This window comes from Peromyscus maniculatus, chromosome 9 (assembly GCF_049852395.1).
Source record: "Peromyscus maniculatus bairdii isolate BWxNUB_F1_BW_parent chromosome 9, HU_Pman_BW_mat_3.1, whole genome shotgun sequence".
Lineage (NCBI taxonomy): Eukaryota > Metazoa > Chordata > Mammalia > Rodentia > Cricetidae > Peromyscus > Peromyscus maniculatus.
The window spans coordinates 35,361,312-35,385,642 of record NC_134860.1 but is presented as its reverse complement, the minus strand read 5'-3'; the positions used below and the strand labels follow the sequence as shown (position 1 = coordinate 35,385,642).

Here is a 24,331-nt window from a genome sequence, read left to right as displayed (position 1 = left end):
ATGATGCTTCCTTTGTGTGGTCTGCCTGGATAGCAGCATGACATCAACATAGTCTCCGTTGACATATCTCCCTCCACATATGAAGGGCCGAGGACTCAGTCAGCTCACAAAAGTTTGTAGCAATAAACTTTCAGAGTGACTATGAGCAGAAACATATTCTCTCTCCATGTTGTTGTGGCTCTCACAGGGAACACTTGCTGGTAGATGTCAGTATTTTCTGCATAATTCTTGGTGTTTTTTTTTTTTTTTTTTGAAACTCAGTAATCTTCTTGATGGTTTCTTTACTCCATAACTAGTGAATCAACAGACACATGGATCAGATTATAGAGGGACCACATGTAGGGCAGATGATATTTGCCTCACTGGTGATTTGACAACCTGTAGTACATGTCTTGTTCTGAGGAGGCCTTGATCCTAGAGTGGAGAATGTCAGGGGTTCCGGTTGACTATGGATTCCTCCAGCCTCCTCAGTTCTCACAAAGGGTGCTGTGAGAGAAGAAAAGGCAATCAGATCCAACAACAGCCTTGCTGGTTTTCTGGTTAGACAAATTCAGGGCTTATTCACACAGAGGAAACTGGAATCAAGGAAGAACTCCACCCCACAAATGCCATGTTGCTGGGGATGGGATGTCATGGTGGCTCACTTGCTTATGACACTTAGTGCTCCTGCTGCAGCAGCTCTGTGGGCAGGAGGCTCTCATCCTGAGCTGTGGACTGTTCCAGATCATGTAGTTTTTCTGACCTAGAGGAGGAAGTTAGTAAGCACAGAGTCCTGGTGGGGATCCACCATGTCCCCTGTCAGTCTGTGATATCAGAAGAACTCAATTGTGCTGGAGAGTCAACAATGATCTTTGGCAGCAGTCATTGTTTGTACCCCTAAGGAATAAGTGTCACACAATAGCTGGGCCTTGAATTATTTATTGCCCTTAACAAGTATCAGATGTTGATCTGAGTACTTTATGTACTGTGCTCTAAGAGAAAGAACAGGACATTTTCCTACAGTCTAAGGACATCCTTTTAAACAAAAAGAATACCATATTAAATTCATACATAACAGCACAGTGGAGATGCACAGATTGTTCATGATGAGTTTCTTAACAACCACCTCATTTTTTTCCTTCTCCAATTTCTGTTTATTTCTTTCTAGGCAGAGTTATAATATGCATCTCTAGCTTGCTTGATACATGTTCTAGGATAGCTACAAAAGGCCACAGATTTCCTGCCTGTGCTCCCAAAGAGTTTGAATTAAAGACATTCACCATCACACACACACCTGTCACTATTCCTGATTTTTAATTGATATTTTATTTTTCTCACCATATTGTATAATGCTGTCACAGGTTGAAATAGAAAACCTAAAATTTCAAGTTGTTTTCCTTCTATTCTTTTTAAAGGGATTACATGAGCAAGCATCGTAAAGACCTTGATGGGGAAATCTACAGAAACAACTGAACCAAGCTCAAAGGAACTCAGGAAATTTAGATCTACAGCTGTGGAACCTGCATGGGACTGGTTTAGACCCTCTACATATGGGAGACAGTCATATTGCTAGGTCTGTTTGAGGGGCCCCTGGAAGTGTGATCAGGATCTATACTGGTGCATGAGCTGTCTTTTTGGATCCCATTACCTAAGGTTGAACACCTTGCTCTTGCTTGATAAAATGGGGAGGGGCTTGGTCCTGTCTCAACAGAATGTACCAGGCTTAGCTGTGCCACCATGGGAGAACTTATCTTGTTGGACGAGGGGATGAAGGGTGGGAGGAGAAGTTGGGTGGAGAGTGGGAGGAGGGAAGAAAGGGGGATCTGTGGTTAGTATGAAAAATGAATAAAAATTAATTTAAAAAAGACCATCTCATTTTTATACATAGACTTAATACAACTTTGCAAACTAGACAGCTGAATAAGATCATGTGAAATGATCAGGCCTCCTGCTTAGGAGGCACCTTAAACCCAGGTAATATGCAAGATAGAGCCTGTCATACTAGAGCAGCATTTCTTGAGTCATGTGTCTGTGAATATTGTCACTACATGGTCTCTGGCAATAAACAAAAATGGCTGTGTTATCCTTAGGCCTACACCTGGGAATCTACATCCTGGTACTCTAGAGGAGGCTGTTACACAACACTCTGTGAAGGTTCTGAACAATCCTCAGCAGAGACATCTGCTTGGGTTCATCCTGCCAATGACTAAACTTATTATATCCCCAGTACACTTTACATGGGAAATCCTCAAACAATGAAGACAGTAAGTGTTACATAAAATAGTGACAAGGGTGTGAATCTCATCCCTACAGGTGATATTCCTGAATAAAGATGTAATTTCAGATATGGTGACACACACCTTTATTTCCCATCACTTGTGAGGCATAAGCAGGTAGAGCTCTGTGAGTTCAAGGAAAGCCTGCTCAGAACATACCAGAGATATCAGAGGGAGGCATGGGGCACAAGTCTACAGATACAAGAAGTATCAAACATATTGTTTGCTGGATAAAAGTTCTTATTGACGTGACCAGCATAATACTCTGAGTTCTGAGTTGGACTACCCTTGCTTGGAGTGGGGAGTCTTGCTGATAAGAAAAAGCCCACAAAGGATTGAGAGCCCTAGCATAGGGGACCCAATTGGATCCATACCCCAACTTCAGCCTGGGTTCCTACCTCATCTGGGAGACAGTCAAATGATGCTGCAGCTTTATTGCCAAGTGCAATTGCTGTGAGACCAGCTCCCTCTGCTTCAGCAAGCTCTGGAGTCTCTCCTCCATTCTTTGCTGCTCCTGTTCATTAGAAGATTGTGTCTTTAGTGGAGGCTTGAGTATAGTATAGTTAATACATTTTCACAAAAGTGCAAGCACACAGAAAGGATCCCAAAAGCTTGCTGGTCAGTCAGTCTCACCAAATTTCAAGCTCATGGGGACATAAGAAAGCCTGCTTCAAGTTCATAAGACAGAGACTGACAGAGAGAAACCCAGTGGGCTCCTCTAGCTATCATCCACATGAAATATGCACTGCACTCCCACATGCCTCTGTTACACACACACACACACACACACACACACACACACACACACACACACACAAACACACACACACACACACACACACACACACACACACACACACACACACACACACACACACCACAGACAGACAGACAGAAAGAAGTGAGACAAAAACAACCAAGTGATAGAGGAGCAGGTATCTTTAGAATAAGCACAGCGGCCTTTAGGAAAAGTCCCAAAACTCAGCTTTCATTCCTTGGGAACTAAAATGGCCTAGGGGAGCATACTCTACTTGGTCAGTCTGTGTGGAGGTGGTTAGAGAATTTTTTACTCTTGAACTCAAGTCTGTGTATAGCAATCCTTCCATCACAATGACAGGTAGCTGTGTGATGAGTGATTGACCTATTTCCCCCTTTTGACTACAGCTTCAATCAGAGCATCAGGAATTGCAAGCCAATGACCTAGATTCTCAGAGGACGCTCACTTCCCAGAAATACTAATGCACAGACACAGAATGAACAATTTAATGTCATGAAGTGGGTGGATGAATGGGTGTATGGATGAGGAAAGTGATGAGAAAAAGCACAGGTGTCTGGATGGGTAGACTGGTTAAGGTTACATAAGTAAATGGTGCTGGACCTAACTGTGACCCAGCTGCCTGTCCCTACCTGCTGTTCCTCGTTCTGGAGGTCACTGGTCTCTTCTTGGTCCTTACTGGGCACTTTCAATTCACCCAAGTGGTGCTTGAGCAGGGCCCATTCCTCCAGTAATTTCTCCTTCTCTAGCCTCAGCATGTCCAACTTCTTCATCTGCTGACTCTGCTCCATCAGGAGCCGGCTCTCCAGATCACTGGAAATACACTCCAAATAGTAAGAACTTGCCAGCTGCCTCTGGTCACACAAGACTCCATGCCTCAACAACCCAGCCCTATCCCAGGTTCACAGGAAGATGTAAACAAGAACCTTCAACAGCAATGAGAGTGGCACTCAAGGCCAAAAGCAGAGAACAGTTATTTCCTACAAAAATCAAACTCTTTCTCAAAATCCTCCAAAATAACAGAAATTCATGCACTTCCATAAACAAGAGGAATACCCCACCTGTCCTAATCAGTCCACTGTCATGAGGAAACACCAGCAGGTAATGTGCAAGTACACTTGGGGAAGAAGGAGACCCAGAGGGTGCGTGGATCCCATAGCAGTCAGCCCCTGCCAGACAACCCTCTGGTGATGCCAATTGCTCTTCTACCTAACCAGTGCTTCTCAGAATGTGGGGTGTGAACCCTTTGGGATCTAGGAGCCTTTCACAAGGGACATTAATAGATGCCGTATGTAGACATTTACATTAAAATTCATAACAGTAGCACAATAAATTTAAGACATAACTACAATATAATTTTATGGTTTGGAGTCATCAAAACAATGAAGGAATGTATTGAAGTGTCACAGCATTAGGAAGGTTGATAACCTGTGATATGGAGTCTACAGAGTATGGCAATATGGTGCTAGAGGAGCTAACAGTCTCTTTAACCCTCAGCAAAACAGAGTAAAGAGGCCTAAGTCCAAAGGCTGTTTACTAATGATCTTGGCTAAGAAGCAGAAAAACTAGAAGCACATCTGCAGACCCTGCAGTCCAGAGACAAAGTTCAGAGTTCACAGTTAGCAATTGTACAACAGTTGGGGTCCCTACCAAGACAAACACTTACCAAAGGAAGACTTTCTCCTTGGTCAGCTCTCTGAGCTTCTGTGCGGCCTCCATATTCTCATTCTCAAAATTCTGCAGGTCTGACATGACCTGCTGATGTTGCATCTTGAGCTTTTCATAGAAAGGATTTGGCCTGTGGTAGGGCCTGGACCCAGATGCAAAGAATTCCATGAATATAGGCCTCAAGGATCACATAAATTCAGTGTGTGTTCTATATTACGGAATTTAATGAAATACCACAGCCTGGCTCCTATGTACTGGGACTTCCGGCTGCTTATGACCCTTGCTCTTCTGGTCCCAGGCCAGCAGAGGCAGGATATTAAGAGGGATGCAGCTGGGACTGAATGAGCTCCCTCAGGAGTCCTGCACAGCCAGCTTGGTATGGAGTTCCCACGAGTCTATCACAGGTCTGGTCCCACCAGAAACTGTGATGTTTCTGCTGTCTTCAAATAAGAGATGCTCATTCCAGGGTGCTTATACTGATATGGAGGTTAAAATCATATCATGAATATTTCTTAGGATGGGACTCAATATTATTACAGCTTCTTAAATACCTCCAGGGCATTCTAGTTGGTACCAAGGTGAACACACTGGCAAAGTGCTATGCTGCTGAAAATGGGGCTCCCAGTACACCATGTAGACAACACCTAGATACTGAGACGAGCAACACTTCATGCTCAACCATAGACCATTGATTGCAGGGTGAAGAGGGACATATGCACAAACACACAAACACATAGATACAGAAAGATGGAGGAGAGGGAGAGACAGGGAGACATAGAGAGAAAGTGAGAGAGAGAAGCTGAGAGAGGGAAAAGTGATAGAATGCTCTCATTGAGTTGCCAAATTAATACATGCAATTGTGTCATCTCAGAGAGGACCAAGAGCAGCAGACATCAGTAACAGGCCTTGCTACCACATATTAAGATGTGGAACCAGGCCTCTCCAGCTGCTACTGAAAAGACCTAGCAGATGCCATAACAGGCTGCTCAGTCTTCTCTCAGAGATCAGGCCTCAGTTTCAGTTTCCTGAGACTTGAACAAGCAGTCTCTGGAAGGGCCATGAACAAAAGACATAGTCCTTGCAGTAGCTCCTTTCTGCACGTACTCTGACTGCTCAAAGCTCAGCCAGTTGTTTAATGTCTGGGACCTCTTACCAACTTAGAGCTATGTGTATGGGTCAGTATGAACGTGTGAGGGCCACCAGCCTCCATGGCAGCTCAAGGACAGAGCCTGAGCCACTGAGTCAGGCCCCACAGTCAGTACATGCAAGGCCAGCCATCCCCCATGGCAGCTCAAGGACAAAGACTGGGACTTGTCCAAGATGCCTCCAAAGGATAACTGTAACCCCCAACCAGTAAATTCAAAGGTTACACACCCTCAACCAATCATAGGACACCAAGGCTTGTACCACCCTGTTTGTGGTTTTTCTCTTTAAAACCCCTCACCCTGAGATCTCAGGTCTGTCCTCCTTCACCAGTTGGACGCAGTCTAAGCATGGGTTTCTTTGTTATCAATAAACCTCAGTGTGTTTTGCGTCAGTTATCGGCTCTGTGGTGGTCTTGATGGAGGGGGGGGGGGGTTGTCACGATGCAGCCACAACACTACTAGAAGCATCCAGCACACAATGTCTTGCCAGGCAAGTAAAAAAGATGACAGCATTCTTACACTAGCCACCACCACTTGACAGGATCTCTCCAAATGTATGTTGGGAACTCACACATTACTGCCTCAATCCCTGAGTTATGTGATTCAGGCCACAGGCTCTGGTTTTCATTTGGAGAAAGCAGAGCAGTCTAATATCCCCATCTCACTCCTGCCCATATGTCAGGTTTTGCTTCAGGGAAGCATTTAGGGAAATGATGTTGGGCAAAGGGACACCGTGAAGGTGCACCCAACCTCCCAGAAGCCCATTTCTTAGACAAAATAAACTAAGGGTGATATTGTAGAACCAAGACCATGGAGTTTGAAAGAGTAAATACCTCTTGTCCAAGGATCCTTCGGTTACTAAGATGAGCCGATCTCTCAGATCATTCCTTTGGGCGGTCATCTCCCGGAGCTGAGTGGTCAGACTCTCCACCTTCTGCTTCACTTGCCTCTTTGTGAGGTGGGTTGGAGTGGGTGGTGGCTCCTTGGAGGTCCCTGTGGGTAGATGAACACAAGTGAATTTGCATTGTGACAAGACATGAACAGGTCACCCTGAGACCTAAGAAGATGTTTGAGAAAGGATGTAAGCAAGCGATTCAGTGACACCCCAAAGAATTTTGCCCTGGATTGAGATGCTCCCGCTGGGCATCTCAGGTCTCCCATCTCTCTGACAGGAGATAGGTGTCTCATCCAGCTGACTTCCTCTGCTCCTTTAGTACATGCTTCAGGTAACTCTGGAGAGAGCTTCCTCAGGGTTATTAACAGCCCTGGACTCTGCATTCAACTTGGCTGCAGCATTCACTAGTCTTGGCTTTAACGCCAAGATAAAATTGACACAGTCCACAAGCACTCAGGTCATTAAAGATGCCTAACTATCCTGACAGGTCACTCTAGGCACATGGCAAAAATGAAGAAGCCACACAGGGGCAGAACATGGTCGCCACTCTCAACATGACTTCACAGTATTAACAGTGGATACACAGGGCTGGTGGGCAGTAAATAAATGAAGCCACTGAGCTTGAAGTACACTGATGACATGCCTTTTTCTGGGCACACTACCTCCTACCCTAATACTGGCTCTTTTGTACCCTCTCAACCCCTGCCCTCCTGTAGGATGGAAAGGCAAGAGCTCCCAGCACAACAGCTTTGGCCTTACTTGCTCCTGACTTCTGGGACAGACAAATTAATCTTCTGGAATCTTTGAATTTCAGGAGCCATGACAAGCAGGGAAGTCCAGTTGGTTCCCAGAGACTCCTACCTCCTGTGTCCCATCACTGGAAGATTCTGCTCAAGCCCATGTCCTACAGGAAGTAGATCCCAATTTCCTGCCCAGAACTTACTGTACCATCTTCTGGACCATTTCCTTCTTGATCTTTTACATGGAGGCTGAAGGCCAGCTTGTGTCTGCCCCTCTCTGCTCTCTCTTCCCTCTCCATTCTCTCTACCCAATAGGCGCCTGAGTCGTGCCAACATGTTCATGGCTGAACTGTAAGGGCACTGAACCAACTGTCCAAAGGCAGTTGGTGTTGCTACAACACAGGTGACATCAGAAAACATTCTAAGGTCTCCAGGATACAATAGAATGTCTAGGCATGAGACCCCCTGATGTCATGGGGGAACTGACATTGCCTTCCTGCTAATCAGATGTCTTCATAACTCACCAGAAGTTAGGTTTCCCATTCTAGGAATCTCTCCTAGGACTCAAGAGAAATCTTTCAGCACCCTTTTATTCCATAGCCAGAGATTGCTTTCTGATTGTTTGGAAATGCCTCAGTACTTCCATGTGGGAAAGAAAGTGAGTGTTCATCTCCTACTGAATGTATATGTCCAGAAGGTAACAGTATTATAGACATTGATGTGGGATATGATTCTCCACAAGTACCTGCATCTCCTTATTATCAACAAATGATAGACTTAATGATAATCGAAAGGATACTTTTTAAACAACTTCCTGGTATGGAACCTACAGAAATAACTGCCAGCAGATAATATGCAGCTTATTTAATTTAAGTTGATAACAGGCAGTGGTGGCACATGCCTTTAATCCCAGCACTTGGGAGGCAGATGCTGGTGGATCTCTGTGCGTTCAAGGCGAGCCTGGGCTACCAAGTGCGTTCCAAGAAAGATGTAAACCTACACAGGGAAACCCTGTCTTGAAAAACAAACAAACAAACAAATAATTTGATGACCACTGGCAGATTGCATTATCATGTTACTCAGGACCTATAGATAATCACTACCCAGTACATCAACTTTTAAGAGTTTTTGAAAATACTCAATGGGTATGTCACAAAATTATATCTAAAAGTCCTGTAGAGTTTGCTCTTAGTGATTTTACAGATAGTTCTTCAAAAGACCAGGAGCATATATTTTATACACAAATTCTTCACACTCCTCAAATGGATAGTACTTTCCCCTGACTGTACAGCTCAACAGTAAAATCTTACTATATTCCATCAGTTTTTATTAGACATTGCTCAGTCATAAGTTATTTTTAACTCACTTCATGTATATATTTGCACATAAAGGATAGAGTTAAACTAAAAATGGAAACTGGCTTAACCTGATAGAAAAGAATTGTTACAAAAGTGTGATAAATTTTAAAAAAGTGTAATGAAGAGATGAAAATCTCTAAGCTCTATCGACTTTGTGCTCTAACACATTTTATCCCTTAATTTCTTTGCCCCCTACCTCAAAAAATAGTATATTAAGACATATACTTTCTTTAACTTTGGATTTGTAAATTCCTGGGGCATGGTTACAATTTGTTTAATGTATAACAAAAATCAGCTAAACTTGTAATCAAAGGTTATCACTTTAAAAATCCATATATAGGCAGCAAACATGAAAGTTATAATTCCTACTCTTCCCTTTGGTTATTATTATATCTCCTTTATAGACTAAATAGGCAGTCACAGTTCCTCAAAATATTTTGGAGAAACATGGAATTTAATATCATGAGATTTCCCTAAGGAAATATAAATCTACTCAGGATAGATGAACCTGACTCAAAAGATGTTATCTAACCACTTATGTATTGCTAACTTTGAACACCAGGATTCTGGAAAAATTTAAATAAGAAACAAATATGTGACTGATAAATATGGTATATTTGATAAATAAGCTCTTAAATACCTAAGGTCTATTTAGGCTAGCAGAAATGCACTTGAAGATATTATATCTAGGATCTTTGTCTTTCCCAACTTTGTTCAGCTTTAATCTTTCTGCATAAACTGAGTCATATAAGATACTGTGATATTCTATAATGGTACACCCTGAAAGAGTAAAATATAAAATAAAATTCAATTCTATGAACTGTATTTATTTAAGTTTTATATTTAAGACTAAGGGACCGTAAGTTAAATCTTCAATCCAAATTTTTAAAACTCAAACTCAACAGGGATAAAAATTGTAAAATCCTATTCATATTAAAAGCTTTCAACTCTTTGTAAACTGTTAAAGACAATTAGGTCATACAAGTTAATGAAGATCACCATATAAATATTAAAATTCTTTAAAGTGTTCTAAAACTATGCTTGTAGTCATACTAATTACAAATCTATTTCATTTTACAGGGAAAAGCTTCAGTTAGAATGCTGTTCATGTTTTCAAGGTTAGGCCAAAAGCAATGATTAAAAATGAATGAAGTTTGTTTACACAGACAGTTTACCTTGCTGAAAGACTTTACACTGAAAGAAATAACCCTCATGATGTGTTTCAGTGGAACTTCTCACTATTCCTTTATTTCAAGGAACTTGCTTTGTAATTAGGTAAATAAACAAGTAATAAATTCAGTTCTATTAAAACATGACAATAATAGTGAACTGCTCACTCATTTTTCTCCAGAGAACACAGAACAAAAATCTTGCCTAGGAGAAAATCTAGAAGAGGTCCTGACTCAGGCTGCAGGCAGGAGGCTTAATCAAGGGCTGGGTGCCATGAGCTGTCTGTTACTGAGACTGTAGGAGCTTTCCCTGCTTATGCCTGGTCCAATAATGCATGCATCCAATGTGTACAGTGCTAGCAAAAGAAATTTTGTCTTGTCTTTAACAAAAACAATGGAGACATTTTAATTGTATGTCTTTCAGAAATTGAAAGCCAGGACACCACTCATATTCCTTGTATTTGTGATTAGTAAAACTTATTTCTTTCACATTTATATATTTATATATCATAAGAAGTTAAAACAATGTAAACAGGCTTAGCTGGGTTTAAAAATAAGAGTGAATATTAAAAAAGGGTTTTCTACTAGATAATATAAATATAGTGTCCAACAAGAAAAAATAATCACATGTTGCTATAATTCCCTTGGAGGCCAAAATGTGTTAAACAAAAATATAATCAGCAGAAGTTAGAGTGTTTGGTAGTTTTTATCTAAACTTATTCTTTCTGAGCCATCAATTATCTAGATGTCTATGCCCAGAATAGGATTGCTACAGGCATGCATGATGCCTCTCTCTAGCCAGTCAGTTGCAGAGCACAACCTGTGTTTAGCATGGGCCACTGGCACCTCCACAAAAATACAGTTGTGTCTTATCTAAAACTTGACTTTGTCAAATAGCTCTTTATGTGTGTCCTTTCACAGACTCCCATTACAACTTAAAACTGGAAATGGTCTTGCTTATACTAGGCAACACCTTCAAGAATTTTATAATTTATGGAATATTAATCATGTTAATAAAATTCCTTACCATCCACAAGATCCAGTTATTGTAAAACACCATCAAATAATTAAATGGCAAGTTTCAAAAATAAAAGGGCAATATTTAGGAACCAAGGTAAATCTACACAATATACTACATTTATCCAAGTTAACCATTAATTTTTCCACTTTAAAGAATAATCCTTTTCTGCTTCTCTTAAAGCATTTTGCCTTAAAGTAGACACAGGCTAAGAATATATTAAGTCAAAAGATATAAAAATTAAACAATGAAGAGGGCCTGATAATTTAACCTTGAGGCAAAAATATGTTTATATTATTCCATGAAATTCATGAAGTCCTAGATGGCTTTCGATCTGACCAGTACAGCATCCCTGAGACCACCTAATAATGAAACAACTGAATGTAGACAACAAACCCATGAATGTGAGATGGAGAGTAAACCTATCATTAACTTGGAGCAAGAGACATCAAGATGTTTTCTGATCACTGAGATTTTTGGGGTGAAAACAATGTCACTTATATTACTGAATCAAGAATGATGTTGTTTTATTTCCTGACTGTATTACATGTTAACTCTAACCTTCTCAATGTAAAATCTAGTTTTTGATAAGAGGGATAAAAGGCACACCTATAATTGGAGGCAGTATGAGGTTGTTTTGCAATGCTAAGGATCATTTGTGAGCTTTTATACCCAGTCCCAGGAAAGGTTACTGGAATATGAAGAGAGATCTCAAATATGGTATCTAGGATTAGTAAAATTACTACTATTACAGTAAAAATTACCAGATACTAATCAAGAGATGGATGAAATGATTAGTACCCAAGAAAGGGACCAGGACTGGTCGAGTGCACTACTTTATTAAATCTGACTACTACTCACAGTCATGAACACTATACTAGACCTCACTTTGGAAGGCCTATACTAAAGGATTTCTCAGAGCTCTCACTGAGGCTAATTCATGTCAGGAGGTACCAGAGGAACATTCCATCATTGAGAAGACTTTAAGAAAAAATTTTTCTGATATAAGGAGCCCTACCTCTTCCTGTCTGGACCTGAGAAAACATTAGCTGACATTATGCTCAGCAGGGAACTGACTCCTTGCACATTTTACCTTGCTTTGCCCCTCTGGAGTAATAACACTGCTCCTCTGACCAGCACTATCATCTTTGTCTACACAGGGGACAATATCACCTCAATACAGGATTTGGAAAGGATTTGATCAATCTGGAGGAGGGTGAAAGATCCTGAACACCCTGGATATCTACCTTGCTGGTCTACAACCAGGAACAGTGATTTTTCATTGGATCTCTTTCTTCCACAAGACTTAGTAACAGCTCAAATGATTTTTACCTGTGAAGCACTGTGGTGTATCTTTAGTTCTTCTAGTATCAGGTCTTTGGAATAGCTCGGGGAATCACTAGGGGCTTACAGAAAATGGCTGCAAAGCAAGCAAGAGAAATAGAAATCAGAGTTATTTGGGTTTGTAGGAAGGACACCAAATGGCTGAAATGTCTACTGAAGTTGTTCAATGTTGCTAGCTCATTAAAATTTTCTCTTTCATGTTACCTATAGCCACGAAGCATAACAATGATGCTGGGGTAGTGTGAGTATTAGTTTTTAATTATTCTGATACTTATTCAAACTAGAGTCACCTGGGAAGAGAGAGCCTCAATGAGGAATTCTTTAGATTAAGTTGTCTTTGAGCACATCTTTAGATTAAGTTAGAGATTTATAGATTGTTAATCAGATGGAGATCTCACCCTAAAGTGTGCAGAAACACTTCATTGCTGGGACCTGAACTGTGTAACAGTGTAGAAGCTGGAACATATGCAGAGGCAAGCAGGCAGCATGGATACATTTGTATCTCTCAGCTCTTGACTGTGGATGTGATGTGACTGAGTTCCTGCCTCGATATCCCCAAAATGGACTATTACCTGGACCTGTGGGCTAAAATCAATTCATGCCCTGTTGTTCTTGGGAAATTAATGTAAAGACGATGCTAATAAACCACCGTGTGTCACAGGGGTTTGCACAAGTCAGTGAGATGTGAAAGTAATTCATGACATGCTCAACAGCAACATATCTGTCCCAGAGCAGGAGATCCTGTTTTTTCCTAAACCCAACATGTGTTTCTCTATCACAGATTTAAAAAGACACAGAGACACCCATTGACACAAACATCATCACCTTGTTAACAAATGGCTCTGGGGCCAGGTGGTGGTGGTGCACACCTTTAATCCCAGCACTTGGGATGTAGAGACAGGCAGAATTCTGTGAGTTCGAGGCCAGCCTGGGCTACCAAGTGAGTTCCAGGAAAGGTGCAAAGCTACACAGAGAAACCCTGTCTTGGAAAAAAATGGCTCTGGGTAGTGTCTTTCCCTCTCAAGTGCCGTTCTAAATTCTTCTCATCTATAAAATAAAGCAACATTAACTTCAATGTAATGTACTGTTCTATGGGTTTCCTTACTATTAAAATTTGGGGATATGGGGAAATGGATCTGAAATCACAGTCCTAGAGATAAATATCAACCTTATGCTATGTCCTTCTTTGGAGGTCAGGAGAAGCTCCTTAAAGGACAGACCAGAGAAGCACCTTAACTACCAGGTATTGGGGGATGTTAGATATGAGTGGCAATGTCCACTAGTTACCTTAGGCCAGAGATTAACCCTAGGGCTGAGGCACACACATCCCTGTGAAGACCTCTTGGTTGCCCTCGAATTCTGTGCTTCTTCAGCTAGATTTCTAGATCTTTGACAAACTTCCTTCTTCAGAGATAAATAGAACAATTAGAAGGGAAAAGTCATTTTGATTTTGTCCTTCTTTTCCTAGGACATGTGACAGTCCCTTCTGAACAACGTCAAAGGGCTATAGAAGAAGACTAAGGTCTCAGCCCAGGAACTGCAATAACCACAGCTACTGGGACAGAGTGCAGATCTGAGGAAAAGAGGGCAAGAGCTAGAAGTCCAAGGAGGAGACAGCAGGGACCCTCATGAAATGCTCTGTTATATGGTTGGCAGTATAGCCTCTCTGTATGTGAATTTCTTCCACCTAGAGAAAGGAGGATGGAAATGGACCATGGAGATAAGTGCTGCAACCAGGAACAGCTTGTAAAATAATGTCCTTCATCATTGGGACTTTTAATGGCCACAGAAACAGGTCTTTTTAAACTATGGCCCACAAATTGCTAAAGGATTTTTTCCAGCTCCCTTCATTCTCTTTCCTTTATCAGCTTATGGTTATTGATTTTATTATGTGGATTAATTCACAATTAACAAAGGCAGGACCCACAGAAGGGTCACTCGCATGCTCTTTCAAGGGTTGCATGTATTAAATAAACAACACACAATAATTGAAAGTCTTGGCCTTAAATCCTTCTTTACCATTTTAACCACAGCAGCCATAGTTTTCTATTATGTTAGAATATAAATAATAGACAGAGCACATGCAAATCACAGCATTTAAATGTGATAAGGTAAAGTTCCTGCAAGGATACACACCATGAGTGGGAGCTCTCTTCCTTCCTCTGTTCAATGCCTTCCACTCTCAGCTCAGTCAGGACAAGCCTATCATCAGGAACAAACTCCCAGCAGAACCACTCACTGAATATACACTTAAGAATCAGTCACTTCCACATCAAGAACACAGGGTTCCAAAGGACAGCACTCACAGGAATCAGTCAGCAGCTCTCCTCCAGTGGGAATTCAGCCCTCAGGGAGGGAACTGAGCCTCACCAACCATTACTGGATTTTCACATTGTGTCATGTAACTTCCTAAACTTCTGGGCCATTACTTCCTAAAGCAAAACATGTATGGCATTGTGCATAATTCACAGGTATCTGGACCAGCAAGGATACTGAACTTCAGGAAGCAAGAAGGAAAAAAGCACAGAGAGAAAAGGAACTTGTAATACTGAAATGGATAGGCAGGATCAAAACTTAGGCTTTCTTTTCTACCCCTAGCAGAGAATCTCTTCTTACTGATTTCAACTTCTGGTCCCAAGGGCTAACATATGGTGAGGAATTTAGAAAAGAGGACGACCCACAACTTTCCAAGGTGTTCTACCACCTGCATGTGACACTGGACATTGTGTCCCACTGAGGACAACCAGGACAGGGAAGGAAAGGCTTTTGCTATTGTTATCATGTTATTGTTCCCTGAGAGAATCAGAACAGAGGCAGTAGGTATAAATTCATGTCCAGCCACTGGTCCCTTCCCCTGTGGGATAAGAAGGAAGTTGTCACCCTTGACATTCAGGTAGAGTAGTGACCACTACCAGATCCTAGACCCACTGGGTGAGCTGCAGAGAGAAGATGTGTCTGGAAGTTCAGAGGGGCCCCAGGGAACTACTACTCACCCATACCCTCAGTGTGCTGTGGCAGTCTGAAGATGCCCTTCAGGCAAATAATGGGCAGCAGTTGAGCCTGAATCTGCCTCAGTGAAGTGAGAAGGTCCTGCAATTCATCCTGACTCTTAGTAGGGTGCACCTGGAAAAGCAGCTACTCTTTGGTATCCCCAGCCTCCTTACCAAGCTGCTCCCACTTGCCTGGGTTCAGAGCTCCCACTACCTTGAAGCATGGCCTCCACCCTAGTCATGACCTGGGCCAGGGTCTGAGGCCAAATGCCTAGCAGTTGCTGGTGCTGAGGATCTACACTCTCTGACCAACCTGCTTCACCTTGCCCAGCTCTGTGAGATGGCACCAGGGCTATCAGAGACCTTGGTGCTATGGGCTGAAATGGGTGACTTCTGAGGGTACTGATAGCCACCAGGCAGCAGGAGCCATGGGCTGGATTCTGTGGGCCTGGGTCTCCAGAATTCCAGTGGTGCTCAACAGGTACACCCTGGGATCCTAGGCATAGCCAAGATGACTAAAAAGGCAGGAAGATTGGAAGAGGAGGAGGAGTTAGAGAAGACAGAAGGGACCCTGGTGGGGATGGTAAACTTCATTGACTCATTCAATAAATACGCTGTGAGTGGTCACTTACTGCATGCTAGCACACTACCTAACCATGGTGGGGATGGTAAACTTCATTGACCCCTTCAATAAATACACTGTGAGTGGCCACTTACTGCATGCTAGCACACTACCTAACCAATGAGGTTACAGCGGTAAGCAGACAAACACCTACTGGAGTTGAAGTATACATAAGTTAACAATAAATGAGACAGGCACACATATAGACATATAGTAGTTAGAGGATGAAAAGAGAATTTTCTGTACTGTAGGGGTAAGATGGAAGGAACATAAACGAGAAGGACCAAGTGGGAGAAGCTGAGAGCACGTGATATCAGCAAAATCGAAGGAAATATAAGAAAAGCCTTGTTCAGCCTTGATGCATGGGGGAGGGGCTCTGTCCTGCCTCAACTGAATGTACCAGGCTCTGCTTACTCCCCATGGGAGGAGCCCTTATACTTTTGGAGGACGGAATGGGGAGGGTGGGTCCGGGGAAAACCTGGGGGAGAAGCAGAAGGAGGGATGAGACAGGGATCTGTGATTGGTATGTTAAATGAATTTTTAAAAAGTCTTTAAAAAAAACTTTAAAAAAAGAAAAGAAAAGACAGACAAAAATATTCAAGAACAGGTAGATGCTGGAGTGTTCAGTGTCACTTGCCTTCAGGGACAGGGACAGAAAAATCCAAGTTCAAGTCAGAGATGAAACAGGAGCCAGATCTATCTGTGTCAGGAGACACTGGCAGGTACTGTGAGTGGAACTGGAGGCAAGTGGGTTCTTGGTGAGGAACAGCAGTCTGACTTCTGTGTGGATGAATTCATCTAACCACAGGACAAGGCAATGGGCTTTCCTCACATTTGTAGGCTGTGATGATTGTAAACACTGCTTTCCATATAAGTGGAAATGGGATCCAACTATGTAAATGATTGTGATACTGAGAAATGCCTGACTATGGCCTTGAGTATAAACCCATCACAGTAAAATATGTTCATCATGAATGTCAGCCCAAAAGAGAATTTGTTTTGTAAGTCAAAAATGATTATCTCTTTTCAACATATGTCACGGTCTTACTTATCCTTTTCTCCTGTCTCCTTAATAACAGAATCCTAGCTGTGAGTATGCCCACTGTGTCTTTGTAGAGTGGGTTCATTTTCTTTGTGCTACAGCAGCAGTAACAACAGCAGTTAACACATGCAGCAGAAGCAGCTGCAGCAGAAGCTGGAGCCTCTAGAGAGGAAACAGAAGCATGAGAAGCAGAAACAGCAGAAGCAGCAGCAACAGCAACAGATGTGGAAGTGGAAGCAGAGGCAGAACCAACAGTTTAAGCAGTTATGTGATTAGAGTTCTCCAGTGTGACCTCCGGTTCCTGGAGTCAGTACTTACTCTCTTTTTGAGCCTTTAAGGAAAATTCGAGATGTGTTATTTTACATAAAAAGGGAATGTTAGACTTTCATTCCTTTATCACTTGTCAATGCCATTGTCTCGATTTTAGTCCACAAATATCTGTGTATTCATCTCAATTTTATCATTAGAGACCACTGACATTTTTTAACCTCTGCTTCATTTCTGCTGAGTAACAACCCATGGTTTCATAAATCTCAAAAGCAGATATGACCACCTGGCTTTAAAAAATATGCACTTTGTTACCTAACACAGTCACAGCTCACACGTCTGTAGAGATGCCCCAACTCCACAACTTCCCACAATGGTTCTGGCTGCAGCTTCTCTGCTGTCTGGATGATATGGCAGCAGAGAGCAGGAGGTGATCTGTGGATGGTGTACCATAACTTGGGTCTTATTCATGGAATCCGAGTGAGCCTGCACAGCTCATGGAACCCCTGCGAACTGGCACTTCTCCCCTTACTTGCATGTGCTGCTCTTCTTGAATGCTTGGCACAGCCTGGTCTTGTAGTGCATGGAGGTGATGTGGGAGCCATTGCTCAGCTGCTGCTGCTGCAGATGAAGGGGAGGGAGTGCTGGATGTGATTAGTATCCTTGTTGAACAAGCAGTTGAGAAATTTCACTCCTTATTGACCAGTGCCATGCCACTGCCCCCTGAAACCTCCTTGAGCTGGCAGCAGGGGTCCTGGCCACTTGTACCTGCTGTGTCCTCCTGCCTCATTCGGGGTGAATGGGAACATGGGTGAGCAGCTATCTCAACTTGGAGCTGGGTGGGTGAGCACATGTAAGTTGCTGGACATGGCTCAGCAGTTAAGAGCACTAGCTGTTCTTCCAGAAGACCCCTGTGTGAATACCAGACTCCAAATAACAGCTCAAAAATACCTGTAAATCTAGCTGCAGGGAGTCTGTCACCCTCTTGACCTCTGTGGATACCAAATGCACATGCTACACAGACATACAAGAAGGCAAGAACCTAATAAAATTGAAATAATAAAAATTAAAAATTGATTAATTTTTTTCTCATTCTAGTTGTAGTCATAGAATAATTTATGTTTACCTTAAGAAAACTGGAGAGATATAAACATGAAAATATACTAGAGAAATTATTGTTTCCTTACAAAGAATGTGGTAAAATCAAAACCTTACAGTATAAATAGGCCAAATAGAGAAAATTGTGGTTGAGGTTGGGGATATGTAGACTTAAGCAAAGAAATGCAGTCTATAATGATCTGTTATGGACAGCCTATAAAAAACTCTGCATAATGGAATTCCTATGGGAATCGATGCAGTGAGGACATTGTGGCTAAATTCTGAAATATAAAGCTTGGCTGAAGTCCAGAAATGACATGATAGGATTATAGTTTGGGGAATGACTTTCTCTGTAATCCCTGTCTTAAAGAATGCAAAAGAATATATAGGTATGCTATTATTTTGAATGGGAATTAGACACTCATTATCTTTAATAAACTGTTGGTCTATGATTGTAACTTTGAGAGCAATGGCCTAGAATGACTTGGTCAGATGAGGCAGAGTAGCTCTTGAAAACATCACCAGAACCTTTAGAACTGGTGCCCCTTCTTGTAACTCCCATTCATCCTGTTTTCTTTAGAAATGGGCTCCTCGTGTTCAGGGGTACTTTTATATTTGTGTGTTCTCGACTGATTCTTAGACTCTGCACTAAGGTAAACCTCCAGCTGTCATGTGTAATGTGACCTTTTCATATTTAAACCCCACAACATCCCTGTTCACAATACAGGCCAGATCTAACCCTCAACATAAGCATCAAGGCACAGCTGGGTATCTCACTTCCCTGGAAACTTCTGACCTCAGTTCAACAGCCATATAACTCACTTAATCTTACTCTGAGCATCTGTGAGATCTGCTTCCTTTCCTTGTTATTCAAGCATGGAGCCTGGCATCTAGGCAGGAAATAGCTTTTCTTATTACAGGTGGGTTTCTCCAGAGGTTTCTAAGCAACCAGACTTGGTCCTGCCTTTCCTCTCTGCTGATTGGCCAGACAAGCAAGATGATGAGGATTATGGGAAATCCTACATGTGTCAGTGTAGTCCTGTGGTGAGAAGTAAGATTGCTCAGAGCAGACACACAACAGAAATGTGTGTGTGCAGGTGCTTCCCAACACAAAAATGCCAACAGTTGCTTTGGAAAAGAGCACTCTCCTTGCTTGTCAGGTTTCAGGGATGATGAACTGTATGTACCTGGCTTCTGAGCTTCTCAAATTCAGTCAGGCAGCTTCTCCCTCCCTGGAATGACTTCAACCTCAGACTGTCACAGTATTAGGAAGGTTGACAAGCACTGCCCTAGAGGGTCTTGTTTACATGCAGATGTCTGTGCTTTGGATTAGACCCTCTGGGCACGCCCACTACTATATTAAACCTGCTTTTGCACACTGTCAAAGTTATCAGTAAGACTCCAGTGAGCCAGGACCCAATGAAGTCCTTCTGTGAAGTGTCAAAGTTGCTTATTACTGCTTGCATGTGAGCTAGGAGAGCATCCCCCTACTTACACCTCGGGCTTTCATATGCAGACAGCCAGCAACTGTCTTCAAGGTCTTGGCTCTGATGGTTGTCAAGGGAGGGTTCTGCCTGCTGCAGGAAATCCAGGCTTGTCTGTCAAACAGAACAGACTTTCAGCTCCCCAACTGCTACATCCTCTGGGAGCAAAGACCTGAGAGCACACAGAGCTAAGTCAGGCCATGTTTCCACAGATTGCTCTGTCAACTCTCTCTACACTGTGAAGACAGGCTCTTCTTCATTTTATTTATATTATTGTCTGAGATAGGGGCTCAGGTAGCCTGGGCTTGCCTCAGACTGGTGATCCTTCTGCCACTACTTCCCTGGTGCTGGGATCAGTGGCATGTCAGCACAACCCCAGGCATGGTATCTCATTTTATTGGATGTTCCCTTCAGTGGCACACCTTCATACCTGGTGACAATTTAGGAACCTCCCATAATTGGCAGCTGAATGACCTGTTAAGGACAGGTGAAGACATACTGTTAACAGCAAACAGTAATCCAAACAAAATGCAGGAGGTGCTAAATGGTAGTGGAATGTGCCACAGCTGGCAGGAAGTGAAGGGGAAAGACATTGTCTCCCCTCTACTGTCCCATCATTGTCAAATCTACCTCCTTTCTGGTCTCTGTCCATTCAGAAAACATCATAGATGGGTGGGTCTCTTGTCATACACAGATCCAAGTCTCCCTCCTTCCTTTGTGTGCAATATCCTTCCTGAACCTCCAAAGTCTTTGATGTCCCCTCCCAAGCATCATTCTGGCCGCCTCTTCTTCTTTCATCCCTTTGTACAGAACTTGGAGGGAAATTTGATTTTCTTTCATCATTTGACTATAAAAGTGTTTGTCACTTTACTATAGAGAGTTGAGAGTTGGCTGGGGTGGAATTATGTTTTCAAAATTTTTATCACATTTATTTGTCTGTGTACTTGTGTGTATGGGCACAAATGTGAAAGAGCATGGTTGTGGATCAGAGGACAACGTGCAGTCATTTGCTCTCTTCTGCCCACATGTTAATCCCAGGGTCATATTCAGGAGTTCTTATTCTGTGAATCCCTTGTCTCTGGCTAGGGTATAGACTGCTTACATCTAAGAGGAATGTGCAAGAGAGCAGAAGGCAGTGTGGGTTACCTGGACCAATTTTGAATCATCCAGAACATGTCGTGCTCATTTAGGAGGCTGTTAGCTCCAGTGAAGCAGGAACAAGCCATAGAGACCGTCTAGACTTTCACCAAAAGTTTTGTGCTCTTGGAAATAATAAGGGGAAGACAATAAATAATGGTTACCCAGGCATCTATAGGAGACATTTTGGTTCAGTTTGTGCCCAACAACAGTCTTAACACATTTACAATTTCCAGATGCCCACATTCCCTTAACATGTTTTTCAGGTGATGGTTTGATGTTGGCCTTCTATGTATCTTCAAGTTCTTGCAGCCAAAGTAAGATGACAAAAGTCCCAAATCACGCAAATGGAAGACATAGTAATATATTTATAGGAGGGCACCAGATGGAGAGATTCTAGTGTAAGTGAGGAATGGGAAACCATATGTCCTAGCTTTATAGTGTGGGGACCTGACACCCCCACCTATATGCAGCTCAGAGAACAATTTGTGACTTTTCCCCCTCTCCATCAATAAGGTAATTCTGATGGAAATAAATGCATGTCTACAAGCTTGTCTGCATTACTTTACCAGATTAGTCACCTTCCAGTCCACTACAACAACCACAGAATTTAATGAGCTAACTATTTATATTCATTATCTCTGTGTATATCTGTCTTTCATTAGAAATTTTCATCCACTAAATGAAGGTTTGCCACAGTTAATTGAGGGCAAGAAACAGAAGTCAGAGTATTTAAGAAGCTTCTATGAAACCTCCAGTTTTCTCTGTGCCACTTCACAGGACATAACAGGGTTAATGTTCCATCCCCTTCAACCCTAGTACTAAGATTGAACCTAGCACATTGCACATTATAGACAAGTACTCTATCTCTGAGTTACATTCCTGACCTATAACTCCATTTATCTGCTACAAATACTACAGGAAATACATCAAGATAAGCTTGAATTTCTATTTGGCTAAACCAAGACTGGTCAATGTGAGTAGCTGACAGAATGCTTTCAAAGTTAGGGATGTTTATATGAGAGAGAAGAAGTGCCCAGTCCACACTGCACAATCTGGACAGTTTAGTCTGAGAAAGACTGATAGTAAAGTGTTATCTCCCTGCACAAATGCAAGGGGGAAATTCCATGCTGATCTGTCTGGTAGCATTTATCATAAGAGTCAAGTTCTTTGCTGAGGACTTACATGGAAATAAGGGATGGCCTCGTATAGACATCTTCCCCATGATGGATAGATGGGCAGTGTGACCCATGCCACATGCTGGTGATTGGTAATGTATGATGAATGTAGTCTCGGCTATTTCCAGTGTGTCCACAGGTATGCTTTATTGTATCAAAGTCAGTTCAGAATGAGAAGGTGACCAATGCCAGGGAGGCACTTAAATCCTTCTCAAGCTTAAAGCTCTTTAAAATGATAGTTTCAAAGAACCAGACTGGAACTTACAAGGATAATTTCTTCATACATTAAATTTCTGACTCATTGTGAGTCTCAGGTCAGATCCATTGCAGGGGGAACTTCTGAAGCATAATGCCCTCATCTGGAAGAAACCTTTCCTCAAAACACAGTGTCATCTGCTGAGGTAAAAGTGCAGCTTCAACTATCCTTCTCCCTTTCATGCCTTGCACAGACATGCTGACTATCAGAGGAATGTGGCTTTTGTTGCAGACACCATTCACCCAGGCTAATATGAAGCTTCCTTTTAACACTGCTTAGCTGCTGCATCAACAGGGATTTATTACCCCACCTCCATCTCCAGTAGGATCTTCTCAATTCTTCATTTCATCTGATGGGCCTCTTCTTCACACATAAAAACAGATAAATGAATCTTTAAAAAAATTAGTTTGAAATCAATAGTCAAGGCAACAGTGCCTAAAACACCATGTCTCAATATGTCTTAGAATGTTTCAGTCTCTATATTGTGGCCATCACTGGTGCTGCAGTTCAAGGAAAACAGGCAAATAGCTACAGAATTTTTTTTTTGTTTCTTTATAATCCTGTATTGAATGTTCTCACTTCTTAAGATGAATTAGAAAACATAAGTGTCTTTCTCAAAATATGATGTGAATGATCATTTCATGAACATATGTGTATCTAGACTGTGGGGGTTGTTTGTTTGTTTGCTTTTTTGTTTGTTTTGAGCAGCTAAACATTTGATGTCAGGTGTAGAATATGGTTTTTTTTTTAATCATGAAGTGGATATCTGTTGCAACATACTTTGTTTGTGTTCTGACAAATGAAGCTTGCTTGGAAATCAGAGAGTGGAGCTAGCCACTGGTTAAATATAAAGGCCAGGAGGTGTTGGCTCACTTGAATCCCAGCATTTGGGAGGCTCAGGCTTTTGATCTTAGCACTTGGGAAGATCATGCCTTTGATTCTACCACATTGGAGGCTCACACCTTCTATACAAGCACATGACATGTGGAGACAGGATCTCTGCATATGGTCTGAGGATTCATAGGAGTAAGAAGTTTCTAGTGGTTGCTGCTCTGCTTCAATGATCTTTCAGCTTTTACCCTCAATATGTGACCCCGGATTTTTTTTTTTTTTTTGGTTTTTCGAGACAGGGTTTCTCTTGTGTAGCTTTGCGCCTTTCCTGGAACTCACTTGGTAGCCCAGGCTGGCCTCGAACTCACAGAGATCCGCCTGGCTCTGCCTCCCGAGTGCTGGGATTAAAGGCGTGCGCCACCACCGCCCGGCGTGACCCCGGATTTTTATTGTTAAGACTCCACTTGATGGAGACCACACAAAAGGCACCATCTCTCTTTGTAGCCCTATCTGGCTGGGAAATCAAAATGTATCCAAAACTGTCAAATGTGGGGTAGGTGAAGATCTTTTCCCATTCTGTAGGCTGTCGCTTTGCCTTGTTGATTGTATCCTTTGCTCTACAAAAGCTTCTCAGTTTCAAGAGGTCCCATTGATTGATTGTTTCTCTCAGTGCCTGTGCTACTGGTGTTATATTTAGGAAGTGATCTCCTATGCCAATGTGTTCAAGACTACTTCCTACTTTCTCTTCTAGCAGGTTCAGAGTAGCTGGATTTATGTTGAGGTCCTTGATCCACTTGGACTTAAGTTTTGTGCACAGTGACAGATATGGATCTATTTGCAGCCTTCTACACATTGATATCCAGTTATGCCAGCACCATTTGTTGAAGATGCTTTCTTTTTTCCATTGTACACTCTGACAGAGGACTGATATCCAGAATATATAAGGAACTCAAGAAATTAGACATCAAAACGACCAACAGTCCAATTAAGAAATGGGCTATAGAACTAAACAGAGAATTCTCAATAGAGGAAACTCAAATGGCTGAAAGATATTTAAGG

The 24,331-nt window shown here is 42.2% G+C and overlaps 1 protein-coding gene and 1 long non-coding RNA gene across 3 annotated transcripts; one reads left to right on the top strand and one right to left on the bottom strand.

Moving 5' to 3' along the window:
* Positions 1–213: 213 nt before the first annotated feature.
* LOC143267286 (disks large homolog 5-like) lies at positions 214–19,267 on the bottom strand. Of its 2 annotated transcripts, XM_076544588.1 has the most exons (8): positions 19,209–19,267; positions 12,356–12,443; positions 6,677–6,836; positions 4,697–4,840; positions 3,663–3,843; positions 2,654–2,769; positions 645–742; positions 214–486 (listed from the first exon to the last, which is right to left on the bottom strand). In XM_076544588.1, the coding sequence occupies exons 3-7, from the start codon at positions 6,742–6,744 to the stop codon at positions 658–660; spliced, it is 594 nt and encodes a 197-aa protein (XP_076400703.1). In that variant the 5' UTR covers positions 6,745–6,836; positions 12,356–12,443; positions 19,209–19,267; the 3' UTR covers positions 214–486; positions 645–657. The 2 variants fall into 2 exon arrangements, with proteins under 2 accessions (XP_076400703.1, XP_076400702.1); XM_076544587.1 differs by lacking the exons at positions 12,356–12,443; positions 19,209–19,267 and adding an exon at positions 7,682–8,242.
* LOC143267287 (uncharacterized) lies at positions 7,660–14,361 on the top strand. Its single transcript, XR_013042273.1, has 2 exons — positions 7,660–8,136; positions 13,836–14,361. It is a non-coding gene; the product is annotated as an uncharacterized LOC143267287 (long non-coding RNA).
* Positions 19,268–24,331: the final 5,064 nt, after the last annotated feature.

Excerpts from the sequence above, each read along its gene's own strand:
- LOC143267286 (XM_076544587.1), bottom strand. The coding sequence starts at position 7,898 with ATGTTTTCTGATGTCACCTGTGTTGTAGCAACACCAACTGCCTTTGGA. Across the intron at positions 6,837-7,681 it reads ATGGTCCAGAAGATGGTACA|GGACCTCCAAGGAGCCACCA; the intron begins GTAAGTTCTGGG and ends ATCTACCCACAG. Across the intron at positions 4,841-6,676 it reads GAAGGATCCTTGGACAAGAG|GCCCTACCACAGGCCAAATC; the intron begins GTATTTACTCTT and ends ATCTGGGTCCAG.